The 16770-nt window shown below is 35.0% G+C and overlaps 1 protein-coding gene across 1 annotated transcript in view; it reads right to left on the bottom strand.

Moving 5' to 3' along the window:
- The window catches only part of LOC129147995 (zona pellucida-like domain-containing protein 1), a 44999-nt gene that overhangs the window by 3092 nt on the left and 25137 nt on the right, over positions 1-16770 (bottom strand). The window contains exons 5-9 of the mRNA XM_054712180.1: positions 16446-16518; positions 11263-11360; positions 9947-10027; positions 4660-4831; positions 3307-3415 (exon numbers count right to left, since the gene is read on the bottom strand). Of these exons, the coding sequence (XP_054568155.1) occupies positions 3307-3415; positions 4660-4831; positions 9947-10027; positions 11263-11360; positions 16446-16518 (533 nt within the window). The remainder of the gene's footprint in view (positions 1-3306; positions 3416-4659; positions 4832-9946; positions 10028-11262; positions 11361-16445; positions 16519-16770) is intronic.

The following is a 16770-nucleotide window of genomic DNA, read 5'->3' as shown; positions in this document are numbered from 1 at the left end:
GTGGCGGGGGAAGAACATTAGTACAAAGATATATGCAAAATGAAGAGTTTTCTTTCTTAGCACAAGCTATTTTTTAACATATTTTTATTGATTTCAGAGAGGAAGGGAGAAGGAGAGAGAGAGATAGAAACATCCATGAAAGAGGCACATCAATCAGCTGCCTGCTGCACACCCTCCACTGGGAATCTAGTCTGCAACCTAGGCATGTGCCCTGACTGGGAATTGAATCTGGGACCTCTTGGTCCATGGGATGATGCTAAGTCCACTGAGCTACATCAGCCAGGCACAAGCTATTTTTTTTTTTAATTTCAATTATCTATATAGTAAAAGGAACCACATATTTCAAGTTCAGAGCCTTCAAACTTTTTACTTCTCTCCCTGTTATGTTTGTTCATAGTCTATCTCTACCTTTGAACTCTGAGATCACTGAGAGCAGACTGTGGCCTGTTTTCTATTATATTCCAAATTCCAACCAGAGTGCCTATCCCTTATAGGGGCTAAATAAATTCACTTGGGTGAATTACTAACTACAGAAAATACTCAATGATACTAGTTGAACAAGAGTTTGTCTTGGACTTCTCCATTGAAATTTATGTAAACAGACTATTTATTACTATTGTTTTTCAGTGATGATACCTTTAAATTTCCAGAATTGTACCCCATAATAAGCGTTTTCCTACCAAATGGTTTTAGTATTTGGGAGCTTAAAAGAATAACACTTCAGGACTTTTGTAGATATTTGAAGTTTGAGGATGTAAATATTTTCCTAAATCAACTAACAAAATGATTTAACAATGTTGGGTAAAGATAACCAGAATGGATTTGATCTCATTAAAACACAAAACAAAACAAAAGTTCTGAGGTTTAACATCTTATTAAACTTGACCTAAGCCAAATGTAGGAGAAAGGAGTGGTTCAATGAGTAAAAAAAAGCAAAACTTCCAAGTATCAGAGAGGTTTGACCAGAGCAAATCAAGCTTGAAATTGGACTTCTCTCTATAAAATCGGCCATAGGATCTGGAGAGATGAATTCTAGCTGACCTACGGTAAAAATAGAGTGAAACTAAGGAAAGAAGGTTGCCTTGGTTATTAAGCAGGACATTAAGTTTATATTGGATTTGCCTGTGGATGGATACAGCTTGATTTCCTAAATTCTGTGTTTACATGTAATTTAAAATATTATTTAGTAACTAAATACATTTTTTAGGAAACATTGTTATATATAGTCCTCTATACAGTGAGACCACCATGATCACCAAAAATTGAGAAACATCTATTGCTATTTATCTAAATTATTTTTAAAATAAATTCACAGAGAGTCAGAGAGGAAGGAAGGGGTCTGTAATGTTTGAACATAGTCCTTTGGGAGCTTTGCCAGTGGAGAGCCCAAGGTGACTAAGAGACAACTTCAGTGTGTTGGGAATAAATATCACCCATGAGGTAAAAACAAGTTGAACTTAGAAAGGAAGAAATCCCGCATGACATCAGTGGTGTTGTGATTAAAGGCATTACTTCATTGAGTTTTTAACACAGATATTTTGGATGACTAGATATGATGTAGGTGAAACCAACAAATCTGAATCGCTGGTTATCTATTTAGAAACATCTACTTAGTAATCTATACGAATTTTGGTGTTTTTGAAAATTATCTTACACTAGCAAATTATTTGAAATGTGTAATATTTAAATTAAAAAATAGATTAATTGAATTTAGTTCCAGTAAAAAGGAAGGCAAGGAGGTTAATTCTTACTAAGAAGAAAAGCCATCTACTCAACTTTCAAGGTTCTTTTCTTACAGCAAACTGACACTAGACACACTCTATAGAAATAAAAACATTTTTACTGTACCAACCCCAAAGTATTCCTAATCATTGGCAACAAGAGCTGAGTTTCCATGCAGTGTGATTCTAGAAGCTATTTCAGACAGCTAAATAGAGATAAGATGTGGGACTTTTATAAGCCACTAACTAGTTCTTTTCAAACCATTCAAAACACATACCAAACTCTCAGGAATGTGGACTAAGTTTGAAATTTTATATTTAATAAATGTCTGCATTATTTAAAAGGTCTATTAGCTTTTTTTTTTTTTAATGCTATGTTGATACAAACACAGGGGAGTGAATAACGCAATTGTTTGAATTTTTCAGGCTCTAGCCACTTTGTGCTTAATCACCTACTCCAGGTAAAACATTTTTCACTGTGGGATGGAAGAAAAGATAAAGATAATTTAATTGAAATACAACAATAGACTTATGGCTAATATAAAATAGATAAAAATATTAAAATATAACCCAAATCAAAATTCTGCTTTTTAAGACAAATTTAGAACTATAGATTTAGAAAGAATCTTTAAGCGTACTTTTCAAAACCTTTATTTAAAAAATGGAGAAACATTTGCCCACAGAACTGAAATAAAATGCAATCCCAAGTCACAAAGCTTGTTAGGACAAAAGATGGAACTATCTAGTTTTTGGTGTTTGTTTTGTTAAATTAAAAATTAATTTGTTTTGTTTACACTGCATGTCTGTTTTATTCTGGATGTCTCTGGTTTCATGCTGATGTAAAGCAATATCACTTGAGAGAGAGAGAGCATATACATACACAAATATTGTACTTACATACATGAGGATATATGTGTATGAACAGTTGTGTACATTAGTAGACTCATGAGTATGAAAGAGTACATTAGACGGGGTTATGTAATATTCAGGATCCTGGGAGAAAAGAAAGGGTATGCAAACTGGGCAATTTAAGGAGAATTTAATAGGACTATTAATAAAAATGTAGGGAATTCACAAGGGAAAGTAAAGTTAATCGAGCAATGGGTGAAGGGGAGGGACCAGCTCTGAGACCAGCTCAGTGGAGTTGTCTGGCAGGAGCTGGGTGGACTTCACTCCCATTCTTTGACAGCGTCACCTATTGGCCAAGCCCAACCAGAAACTGGATGGCAAGGCTGCCTATAGACCAAGTTCACACAGGTCTGTCAGGGGCAGAGGGCAGGGCGGAAAAGTAGAGTGAATTGGGAAGGGCAAGTGAAACTGTCCAGGATGGTATACTCTCTCTCTCTCTCTCTCTCTCTGTTCTCTCTCTCTCTGTGTGTAAAGGGAAATGTGATAAAGACAATACTGCCCTTTGTGTAAGCTGAGTAAACAGGAAACTACTGTGAAATTAAAGTTGTTCAGCAGTTTATCTTGTCTTACAGTTAATTAGCCTCTTTAGGAACCACTTTGTGTTCTCCTTAGAAGCCAACTAACAAGCCATTTTGGAACTGACTGTGACTACACACAAAAGGAGGGGCACGCTTACCGCTCCGCGTGATGATGGGCCCCGCAGAGAGGATGGCATTTCCAGAAGTGCTCTGGGGGCTCCCGGTGGTCCTCCTCCCTGCGTCTCTCCTTTCTCTGTGGCTGCAACTCTGAGGAGTTAATGAAAACAAATGAAACTCCACACCGGCACAGAACTGTTTCCTTATGGCCATTTGGAAAGCAGATTCTTTTGGAAGAGATACCACATGTTTAATTTTATTCATTTACTTCTGTGCATTTATTTACTTTACGTATAACTGCTACAGTGTTTCTTATCCTGGCTTGGGCCACATTTCTTATTTCCTCCCGTTATAGTAGTGCATTGCCTCATTAATTTACACAGCTCAGTGGCTCTCCTGAAAAAAGAGCTGTGTTTATCAAACTTTTCCTCTTTTATTTCTCTCAAGCCTTTAATAAATCTTTCCCTGAAATGTTGGTCAGCACAGAGCCAAGGTAATGTGAACTCTCCATTTAACCCCATCTGATATAGCTGGTTAGAACTAAACTAGTCTATAACAATAAAGAAAATCATGAATTTGAACATGAATATAAACATACTAAATGTCATTTCATGTTATAAAATGTGCCTGTATTTTTTCTCAGATCAATATTGACATGACCCTAGAAGGTCTGTCAACAATAGAATTTTTTCATTCAGTAGTAAATGGGTCTATAGTTTATGTGTTGGCTTTAAGCACTTCAGAGTCTCACCTTTTATAGATTTTAATTTTAATCCAAGGTATTCCTAGTCCATCTGGCTCCAATCTCCCTTTCTAGTGCCAGCCCTGCCCCCTCCTCAGGTTGTCCATCATCTTCAACTCTGCTCCACAGCCTTACTGTAGGACTGGAGGTTCCCTGGCTACTCTGTTTAAGTGTCTGTGACTTTGACCACTCTTTGGCATGGAGTGTCTCTCCCAGTTTTGATTTTTTTTTTCCTTTTGGGCTCATCCATCTTCTGGCACAGCTCAAGGTTCATCTTTTCCACCAACCCTCCTAATATCTTCTGCTTCATCTCTCTCACAATGATGGGCACTGCCTCTTACTACAGCCCATATCTATGTCTGCCTTGTGCCATAACATTTTTTTCTTGTTTCATTTAATGACTATTTCCTGCTCCTAGGATAAGGATAAGCTCACTGAATTCAGAATTCATGCATGCATCTCTGTATTCCCAGTACAATGCTTGGCACAAAGTTGGCATTCAATAGATCTCCACTGGATGAATGAATAAATCCTAGTGCAAATAGTTTGACCTGATGCACATCCACTCTCACTACAGAAATTAGTGAGCACTTGATAACCTTTCAGCTTAGATCAATTTGACGATTTAGACCAAAGTTGCTCAGAAACATACTGGCATAAGGAAGGGGCAGTCATCAGCTCTGCAGAGCTTGGTAACGCAGTGCAGGAAGACGGTGGACATTTTCTGATTCTTGTGCTTCACAAATCGGAACACTTCAAAGGAGAAGCGGCCCTGCTGGCTTCTACCGTTTTCAATGACCGTGGTCTGCGGATCTTTGTCACAGCTGCATTTTAGGGAATGTGAAAACAGGATATTATTGGAAATTACCAGCCCATTGGGACTTGTAAATAAATCTCTGCAGTCTTAAAAGTACCCCACTACATTAAGAGCTAACAAAATCATGCCATGCTAGAGACATTTAATAAGAGAATAAGCTAGCTCAACAGATATAAGAATGACTTTGATCATAGAACATAAATAGATCCGTTCCTGATTATGATATTACTGTCAATTTTTAAAGGTAATTTCACATGGTAACAATAAAAAGTATAAGTATATATAGTGAAAAGTCTCCTCCCATCTTTGACCCTGTCCATACCAGTCACATCCACATACAAACCTGCCAGAGGTGATCCCACTTGCATTGTGTCCTCCCAGGGAATGTACAAAGAGAAGCACAAGCAACATATTCTTATTGTTCCTTCCTTCTTGCACAAGCTGTAGCACAATCAATATGTTTGGACCTTGCCTTGTTTTAAAATTTAGTAATGTACCCTAAGAGATCCTTCCATATCTATACTTAGCGAGGCTCCTCATTCTTTATCCACAGCTGTATAGTATTCTATTTGACAGAGTTTATTTAGTTACCTAATTGTGTATCCTTGAATATTTTGCTTTTTACAAACAGAGTAAAAAAAGTGTTCCGATTTGTGAAGCACAACTAATTTAACTAATAGGTTGCCTTATAATGCAGCATTTTGAATATATCTGTGAGATTAATTGATAGAGTTTGCTACGTTGCCCTCTATAAATACTGTTACATTTTTGTACTTCCTCGGTAATATATGAAAAAAAAAAATCCCTGTTTTCCCCCAGAGCTACATGAACAAAGCCTATGGAAAAATGTTTGGATTGTTCCCTATTTGATAGTAAATATAAACTATCACCATATAATTATTATTTACATTTTTTCATATACATTAGAGCCACTTTGTGTTTCTTAATCTGAAAACTGCTTATGTCCTTTGCCCAAATTTCTATGGTTGGCCTTTCCATTCTGATTCCTACAAGTTCTTTATATGTTAGGAAGAGGGCATCCTTGCTTCTTATATAAGTTGCATATTGTTTTACTTTGTCGTTTGGCTTTGGACATTCCTCACTCTGTGTGTGTGTGTGTGTGTGTGTGCGTGCGTGTGTGTGTGTGTGTGTGTGTGTGTCTGCATGTGTGCACACATACACACTTTTATTTTTGTTATATTTTCAATATTTTCTTTTATGGTGTCTAGTATTTGAGCTGAAGACAGATTTTCCATATTCTGAAGTTTAAAAAATATTTCTTATATTAATATATTTTTCTACCACTTTTAAAGGTATAGTTTTTATATTTAAGTTAATAATCTGTGTAAAGTTCATTATGGTGTATTAAGTGAAGTATACTACAGTTGTAGTGCTATACTTTCTCATAGTTATCCATTATCCAGCACTATTTAAAAAAAATCTCTGTTTATCCCACTGCTTTGTGATATCACAACCTACCATATAGTAAATTCCCACGTTTTGGATCTATATCTCAGCTTACTTTTTCAAATTTTTGTTATCTATGTGTCTAGTTTTGCATAGTATCACATGTATTTAATAATTTTAGAGCTTTTACTAACTATAATATCTGGTAGGGCTATACCTTCCTCATTTCCATGTTTTTTTGTTATTGTTTTTATGGAATTGTATTTTATCACTTTTTCTCGATTTGAGTACCTTGTACTTGTCTATTTTTTTTAAATAACTTAATTGTTCTTTATATTTTCCAAAAAGTTGATTCATATTTCTATTTCTGATCCAAATGTTATTTAAGAGTTTTAAACTTCCAAGTGGTAGTGACTTTCTGTTTTCTGATATATTGTTTTAAATTGCTAGCTATCAATATATAACTTACTTATTATGTCATTTAAACTCCTATATCCTTACTTAATTATCAGCCACCAGAACTAAGTTTTCTGAGAGAGGGTAATTAGTCTTTTACTTTTATTATATTTCTGACTATGTCTTTTTATAGTTACTCTAGTTTCCATTTTGTGAACACTTCAATATTATCTAATGCCTTTTCACTATGTTGGTACAAATTTCTTTAATTTAGGAGAGTATTCTTGGGCTATATTTTTAAATATTTGTTTTATTCTATTATTTTGGTTTCTTTGGGGGATTCCAATTATGCATATTATACATGAATTTAGTTTCTTTTGCCATCTTTTATTTCTATTGTTTCTACTCTAACCTTTTTATCATCTTCTTCACATTTGTCTTTTTAATTGCATTTCTTATTTTTATTTTCCCTGTCCCACACTGTACTGTCTGCTGTGTCTATTCTCCTTTGCACGCCTTCTAATTATGTCTTCCACTTACAATATATTTTGTTTGTTTGTTTCATTTAAAATTCTCCCAATTCCCTTTTCACATTTTCATGGCCTTAAATTTTACTGTTCTTTCTGACCTGAGTTTTTTTTTTTTATTGTACCTTCATAAATATAATTACTTCTTAAATTGTAAAACAAATTATTGTTAGAATATTTGATTACAAATCTGTTTCATGGCAACATTTATTATTATTATTATTTTAATCATCACCCAGGATATGTTGAGAGGGGGAGAAAGAGAGAGAGAGAGAGAGAGAGAGAGAGAGAGAGAGAGAGAGAGAAAGAGAGAGAGAGAGACATGAGAAACATTGGTTGGTTGCCTACACTAAACAACTGGACTGGGGCTCGAACCCACAACCTTTTGGTGTATGGAATAACTCTCCAACCAATTGAGCTACCCAACCAGCACATGGAAATATTTTTCATAATGAGTTTAATTCATCTTTAACATTTTTTTTTGCATTTATTTTGTAGTATGTAGGAACATTTTTAGAATTAACTTCATTTATTGACCATCTATATATATAAAAGCCTAAGCGACCGTTGCAACCAAAACAACCAAATGGATGACCGAACAGGCTGCATGGGGCAACCAGGCTGGCAGGGGGTTAGTGAGGGCTGGCCAAATGACTGAGAAGCAGGCTGTATGGGGCGACCAGGCCAGCAGGGAGGGGCAATGAGGGGTGACCAGGCTAGCAGAGGGGGACTGTGAGGGGCAACCAGGCTGGTGTAAGGGCAGTTGGGGGTGACCAGGCCATCAGGGTTTCAGTTAGGGGCAATCAGACAGTCAGGTAGGTGAGCAGTTAGGAGCCAATGGTCCCTAGGATAGGGCCTAAACCGGCAGTCGGTCATCTCCCGAGGGGTCTCAGATTGGAGAGGGTGCAGGCTGGGGACAGGGGACCCCCCTTATGCACAAATTTTGTGCACTGAGCCTCTAGTTCATATATGAAAGAGTTGGATTTCCCCAGACCTGTTTGTTTGTTTGTTTGTTTGTTTTATTTTGTTTTTACCCTGGGACTCCTAGGGCAATGTAGAATATTAATGACCTTCCTCAAGGGTTTTCCCAATTCATGAGCTACCTTCCTGTTTTACAATAACAGGCAATTTTTTTTTAATAATGTAATTGTGCAGCTGAGTTTTCTCTGCCCTGTGTTTCTCAAGTTTATTCATGAGCATATTCCACAATTTTCTCTTAATCTTAACTGCTTTTATTAGCACTAATATATTTTGGACTTCCTATGGGCTTTCTTTCCTCCTAGTTTTACTGAAACTGGCATTTTGGAGACTTCTTTTAGTTACACATTTCACTCTTCTATAGTTTCCAACAAGAAAACTGAAAAGACTGAAAACTAAGCTGAAGCCAGGGTCATACCAGATAGAAGTTTGATAATTGTATTCCACATTGGCAATTTGTGATTATTATAGACATTTTGGAAAAAGAAAAATGTCAAAACAAAATCATCCCCAATTTCATCATGCATTAGTAATCTCTGTGAACCATTTTATGTATTTTCTTATAGTCCTTTCTATCATATAGAACATAAATGAGGTTAACTGTACATATAATTAGATATGATTCTTTCACTTTTGTACTTACCACATTTATATGTTAAGAACTATATATTTCAAGTATAGAAATACTGAGAAGACGGAAAGGGAGAAAGTAAAATACAACCAACTTTTTTTTCCCCTATTTTATAATTAATTACATGATTGCAGTGCCTGGGTGAATTCTCAATTTACTGGTTCTCCGTAATTCACCTAGACATTTCCTCATTGCTGAACAACCAGTTTGTTCTCATGTTTACTATTTTAAATAGCACTAATAGACCAGAAAATTATCAATATTTTAGAATGCTTCCCAATTTGTAAACATAGAGTCAAAGAACATGAAATCTTTTAAGACTTTTGATAAATTTTCTCAATAATATTGCCCAAATTAACACTTCCAGCAATACGTTATGAGTGTCAGTTTGAACATAACCTCTGAACATCATCTTCACCTTGATTAGCCAATAAAACAGATTCTTTTGGTTTCTCATCATATTACTCCCATCGTGTGTCAATAAGCAGCAGTGATCTGAGCCAACTGCATTTTGTAAGGATGATTAGAAGCCATTGCTTGACTCTCAAGTCTGTTCTGCTATCAGATAAAAATGCCGAAAGGGAACTGAGATGATTGAATGTTTTTATGATCAATGTCCCCTTTCCCCAAATTTAGATTACATTCACTCTATCACTGTCTATTGGGGAATGAAGTTGAAGTTACTGGCTCTAATAAAAAAATGAATAGGAGGCTATTTTATACTTTCATATTAAATACTGATAAATGGAGAAAAGCATTTTGAGGTCTAAATTATCTAGACCATTACTTTAACTTTAGTTTCCTTTTGACCTGCGAAGAGTCAAGTCTAGCTGTGAATAAATAGTACTCTCCCACTGCCTTTCTCTTATTGACAACAGTAGCCTAGCCATGCTTTTGCCAAGACAGTGAAATATTCCCATATATCCTAAACATGAATAAAACATATTTGATGAACCTAACTTACTTGCAACTCTCATTCAACAATAGCCTTATCAGCATTTCCTGTTGAAAACGGGTCTCAACTTTTATACTTAGAACTTTATAAGGAATAAAAGTTCAAAATATAAAACTTTACATTTGAAAACTATAAAAGTACCCTATAATGTGTATCAATGGCTTGTATTTTCCAATTCAATTACCTACAATTTAGTTTTTGCTATCAATGCAGGGCTTAGATACCTACCTAAGGAAGAGATCGTACCGAATGTCATCATTTGGATTCCCTGATGGGGTTGTGTAGCAATAATCCATTAAGACATTCCATCTGCAGGAAGAGGCAAACAAAATTCAGAGTCACAACTCCTTTTGGGTAAGGCAAGCAAATATTGACAACTGTCTTACCCCATGAAATATAGTTTTTTATTAGTTATTTGCAGAAGATTCTTATTGATTAGGACATTCTCCTGAACTCAAAGGTGTTTTAAAATCTGTAATAAGTTGCCATCCTACATCAAATGGATGTGTGTACAAGGCAACTGGACAGTCAAAGCCTGAGGAAACAAAACCCAAAAGAGAGCTGCATAGATGTGTCTAAGTTCACTGTGAACAGTGGTAGTCTGTTTTCAAAAGTTACTGTCTCTAACAGATGACAAGAATATTACAATACCACATTCAGCAAAGAAGTTTGGTGTGTAAATTACACACTCTACATTATGCCAGAATCAGTGGTGGTGGAAAGCCATGAGGCAAAGACACAAGCTTCCTCCACAAGGACAGACTATGCGTACATTTATACATTACTTCATTTCTACTCTGGTGTTATAATAATTACTAGTCCATGGGAATTGAATGCTGATAAAAGAAGACAGAGAGAGAGAGAAAGAAGCTAAAGTAGAACCAAATTTCTAGAGTATAATAATCTCTTCAGGATACAAAGTTTAAGTAATAATATGTGAGAAACCCAAAATAAGCATTTAGGTATTAAATTTTTATAGGACAGGATTGGATCTTTAGCGTTTGAATTCTCTTTCCATTTTGATCATTCTAAATTTTCTAAGTATCATATGGAAATAGAATGTTTTTTTTTTTTTGGTGGTTTTTCTTTACAGAGATGTTTCTGAGGATTGTTTTATACAAATTTGGTCCAGATTCTTGTGGAGAGAGTTCTTTGATTTTCTAATACACCTTTATATATTGAATAGTAACATACAAGTAGAAAAGCACACAAATCATAAGTTTTCACAAAATGATAACATCTGATTAATCATCTTTCAGGAGAAAAAAAAAGAACATTCTGGCATCTCAGAAGATTTCCCATGCCCTCTTCCAGTCACTACCTCTCCTTCTTCATAGGAAGACTTTCTATTTTTCCAATTAATGACATAAAAATGAGTGTTACCCCTTAATCTTTGTAATTTGTTATTTCTGTTTATTAGCATGATTAAACATTGTGTCAATGACAGTGTTTTTGAAATTGAAAGGAATGAGCTAACTTTGTGATTCATGAGGTTTTAGGCAGCAAAAATGTTTTAACCACAAAAGATAAGAGTGTGAAAGTACCTGCCATCCAGATTAGTGGCTTGCACAGCTGCAAATACTTTGGTTTTTAAAGGCAATCCTATACTCGGGATAATTAACTGTTGACTGTAGGTTGAATCCTAATGATGAAAAAAATAAACAATACATTATTGCCTTTCCAACAACAGCATATTTACCATTTAAAACAGTAATGTCATCCAAAAGGGGACAAATCAATGTAAATCTACCAAACCAACTCCAGAAAGGACCTAGTTAACCAACTAGTTCTCATCAAAACTGTCCTAAACCATATCCAAGAAACAAATTCTTTTCCATGCATAAATCTTTTTTTCCCTAGTTTACAATATATGATGGTAAGTGAATTTAAATTATACTCAACTGTTAATAGTCAATGGTTAATATTTTGTTTCATATTCAATTGTCAATATTCAGTTTACTTAAACTAATATTTTATTTATTTTAAAAGTTTATTTAAATTATATCTGCTTTAGTTTAAACCCTTTGCCATGGGAATTGATTGTCTTCATACACTGGAAAGTATTTACCTAAAATCACTATTCTGGCAATTTCAAATTACTAAATTTAATAGAAAACCAATAAAAGAGACCAACATGTTTTCCAAGTTGCCAAAATGCATGACATAGAGTTGTAAACTGTCAAATCATTTAGTTTCTAGGTAAATTGTGTCTCCCAAATTCAGTAACTCTGAAGATATTGTTATTTTGTAGCAAAAATAATTTTTATATATTCACTATGAAATTTCAAAGTTATCAAGGAAGCAAGACAAAATACAGAGCATATGTTTTAAAAGGCTGGAAAAAAAGCAACAGACTTTGATTTTTTAAAATTAAAACAGTAATAGTTTATATGTTTAACTTTTTAAAAAGTTACAATCATGTGGAATATTTCATTCCCAAATAAGCTGGATAAATGAGAGATTATGTGCTATACTTATTTTCTTTATTTCTGTGATAAATTATAATAGCTCCTCTAGCCATTTCAGATAGGTAGTATTTTTATTTAATTATCTTTCTGGCTCCCTGTATGGACAGAAAAAGACCTTTTCTTTTCTTTGCTGTGGCCCTCCACAAGTTATGAAAAACACCTGGTAATTAAACCCCAAGATTATTAGCTCCTCTGTTCATACTGTGCAACAAGATAAGCTACTCTCAAGGCTACATTCTTGCATCCCCCTCCTCCCTGATGTTTCCACAACTCAAGGATAATTCACACCAAGGAGTCTCTATCTCTAGTTAGTAGAAAGTTCCCCTACTCTCCTTCCCTTTAAACAAACATCTTTTAAATTATTTATAACTTTTTCTCTAAGCTTGTTTTACAGGCTTGGGAGAAATACTTTACAGGTTTGGGAGAAATACCCTCCCTAGGAAATCTGTGGAACTATCTCCTAGAAAGCAAACAAATGGTAACTTTTCAAGTCAACCCCTGGTATCTGCTCAACTTCAACAGAATCCCCCTTCCTTCCTTGTTGCTTAGTAACAGCCACTGCCTAAAAGAGTAGGCCACCCTCTCTTCCCTGCGCTGTATTGACTAGCAATACTTGGCCCTTTCCTCTCCTGGAAAGTAAAATAAACTTTCTCTCTACATCTGTTCTTTAAGTTGTGAATTCTTTCACAGTCCTTGTCACTGGCCAAACCCTAAACCCTCCCTTTTCCAATTTTCAAGTAATTTTTTTCTAACTATTCAGCATTTTTCTCTTATATTTGCATCAATATTGTCCAGAAGAAACTTACTTCTTTATAAATATTATACTGCAAAGTGATTTGCAAATAATGTAGTTTAACCATGCATCATCATATTTTTTTCTCCTAAAATTGCTTCTAAAAGATAGTTCTCTATTTTGGATAGTTGCCTTTACTCTTGTCAGTACAATATTGTCTCTAAAATAAATTACATTTATTTTATATTTTTTTCTTCAACTTTTAAAAACATCCACTATTTCAGATTTACTGTTTTTGTATCTGCTCAGAAGACACCTAATATTTAGGTACAATTTAAATTCACAAGTTCACTCTTACTTTCTATTTTTGCAGAGGAGAAAACGATATACTTATGTTGCACAGAAATAAGGCTGCAGTTCAACTCAAAGTCACGTATATGAAAATATGATAGTCCATATAGTCATTTTTTTTGATAAATAAATTTTTCTAAGTAATATTTACTGAATCCCAGAACACATAGAAATTAACAATTGCACTGAATCCCAATTGGGTAAGCATAAATTTCCTCTCCAAATGACTAACCAGAGAATAAGAGTAGTAAGTATATAATGCAACTTTTCATCATTCCTAAAGGTTAGAAATAAGAGCCTGCATGTGAAATAGGAAGATAGGGCTCCTCATGGTTTTAAAATAATATTTAATTTGAAGTGCTATAATAAATCACATTTGGGTAGCTAAATGTTAGTGTTTCCAACAAGTAATAAATATGACTTGGGATTAATTAGTGAAAGTATACTAAAACATTTTTCTATTACAAATTACTAGCTTTTTGATGTCTTATAACTTGGCAAAATACTATTATGGTCCCATGTGTTTTTTTTAAGTAATTTAGGGCAGTGAAACTCTTGTGTAAAGGTGGACACAGGTCAAAGATATTTGTCAAAACCCACAGAATATAGAACATTAAGAGTGAACATAAATGTAAACTGTGGACTGCAGTTAATACTATATCAATATTGCTTTATCAACTGTGACAAGCATATCCCAAAATAATAGAAGTTGGCTGCAGACAGAGGAGATCTGTGGGGATTCTTTGTACTTTCAGGTCAATTTATCTATAAACCTAAAACTGCTCTTAAAATAAAGTCTGTTAATAAAAACAAAAAATAAAATACAAGGTTTTTTTTGGGAAATGGTTGAACTCTATTAAATAACTTGTTATTAAATGAATTTTAAAATTCAATTTAATTTTTAATTCAACCATTAGTAATATTTTTATTGCAAACTGATTAAAAATGAGAAGTATTCTGGCACTACCTATTTCACTGATAGTCTGATATCTAACAATTCATTACCTTTTACCATGGAATTAAAATCTTAAGGTTATCATTAAATTAAAGGCTTTTGTTTAGCATTAAGATTATAGAAACTCTCTGAAGAATTATGTCTAGTTAGCAACGGTACTATTGCATTATTTCTAATAATAAAGGGAAGGCTTTAACAGTAGTTTTCCTCAAATTATCATGTCTAAATTTTGATTTTCTGCTTTTCTAATGAGAAGATAATTTAATTTCACAGAATATGCTATATAATAAAAGGGTAATGTGCAAATATACTGAATGATGGAACAACTAAACAACTGGTCGCTATGATGAGCGCTGACCACCAGGGGGCACATGTGGAACATGGCTGGTGTCAGCTGCAGCAGGATGGTGGAGCAGGCGAGCAGGGGGCGCCAGACCAAGGCGGGATGCTGGTCACTGTTATGGGGGCGAGCCTCTGGTAGTTACTGAAAATTCTTTGCTCCTGCATGCTGGGGTCCCACCCGGCACTTGCACCTGCTGCCAGCGACAGACCTCCTTGCACCTGCTGCCAACACTGGAGCTGCTGCTTGCACTCCCTGCCAGTACCCAGCACCATCAGCAGGCACCATCAGCAGGTGCAAGCAGTGGCTTCCAGCCCCAATCACTCCTAAGGGCTTCTCCACCTCCCCCTGCCCCTGAGGGGCTATTGGGGCTGGCAGCTGCCGCTCACACCCGCTGATGGCACAAGCCCTACTCACACCCATGGCTGGCGCCGGACCCAATTGTTCTGCACCATCAGCGGGTTCAAGGGGGCTGGTGTCATCAGCACATGGGAGCAGCGGCTGTAGGAGTGGGGCTGCCAGCAGAGAGGGGACCAGAGGCCATGGCTGGAGGGGCCAGGAAGGAGCACAGAGGATGGGCCGAGACCCGCCCCTGTGCCCACTGCAGCCTTGCAGCACACAGTTTCTTTCAAGGTGCACGAATTCATGCACTGGGCCCCTAGTATGATTATAAAATGCCATGTGGATATGTTTTTCACTTTTTTTAAGATCAGAAATTATCAATCTTGTTTCACTCAATTATAACAAATAATAGTGAATCTACACCAGTCATTTTGACTCAGGGAGCTTACACATACAAATCAATAAATAGAAACTTTTCAAATTAAAATATTGTTCACAATAATAATAAACATTTGGTCATATTGGGAATGGATATTGGCACATATTTGCTGAAATTATAGAACCAAGTAACTTAGCAGCCCCTTACACAAGAAAGTTTAGAAATGACAGAAAATCATACCAACAAAAGCAATCTTCATTCCAATAGATTTTAATTTGTTGTTTAGTACTCTTTTGTGTCAGACTACAAACTTATAAACATGATTTTTTTAAATGTCTTTGGAAAATGTCCTATTACAATATTTATAGCTCATTATATTCAAAGTATAAAGCACAGACTTTTAAATCAGTTGTGTGAATTATAACTCAGTGCCATGATGACATGTATAATAAAGTAAAAATCAGATTCATAATTTACAGAAATGTTGGTTGATAGATTGAAAAATTGATATTTAAATCAGGCATTTAAAATGTATGAATGAATTTTTTTAATCAACATGAAAATATCATTTAAAGGATTAATGTTAGAGTTATAAATAGAAATCCATGTACTTTTCATATTTTGCTGCCACTGTTGATATTTACATGATGAACATTTAGGTAATACTATGTAGTCAACCCAAATTATTTCAAATGTGACAGAATTGACATCAATCAAAAGCCATGTTAAAGATATTAACACATTCATAACCAAGCATGCCTTTAAGAGAAGTGTCATTTGGACTTTTCTTAACGTTTTACTACAAATTTATTATTCTTCAAATCTTGACCCTGACTATGGCTACACACACACACACACACACACACACACACACACGTAAATAAGCATATACACTTAAAAGTATAGAGACACTTAGAATAACTGTGCAGAATCACATTTATGAAATAAATTTAAGTCATTTTTCAACTTTTAGGAAATAATAAATTTTTATTACACCTTTATCACCAAGATATATGAAAATGGTAGGAAAGATGGATAAATGTACCAAAGGATAATGAAGTTAACTTGGCTTTAAGTAGATTTTTATATAAAATGCATTTGCATAAATGGTTCCTCAGAATAGTGGGAGAGAAAATAGCATCCTTCACCCTCAACTTACGTTATAAAGGAGCAGGTTCAAAGTGCTGACAAATGTACCATTGTTCTCTCTCACAGAAATAGCAGCTGAGGACCTAAAATAGAGTTAGGGGGGGAAAAAACACACATTGATGGAATTTCAAACTAAGAGTTCCAGCTATACCTTAATGTTAGATTTAAGGCACTAAAATCCTTAAGTAGGCCTGACATATTTTTAAGTAAGGCCTGTTTGGAGTGGACATATGGATTAGATCCCTAGAGATAGATAATAAAAAAGCAAGAACAGCCAAAAGTAAAGACAAACTGTTTATAATTTTTTATTTATAAAAGCTTATTTCCCTCCATTT

This window comes from Eptesicus fuscus, chromosome 3 (genome assembly GCF_027574615.1).
Source record: "Eptesicus fuscus isolate TK198812 chromosome 3, DD_ASM_mEF_20220401, whole genome shotgun sequence".
Lineage (NCBI taxonomy): Eukaryota > Metazoa > Chordata > Mammalia > Chiroptera > Vespertilionidae > Eptesicus > Eptesicus fuscus.
Note: the sequence above shows the minus strand (reverse complement) of the source record. Positions and strands in the feature narration are given on the sequence as shown.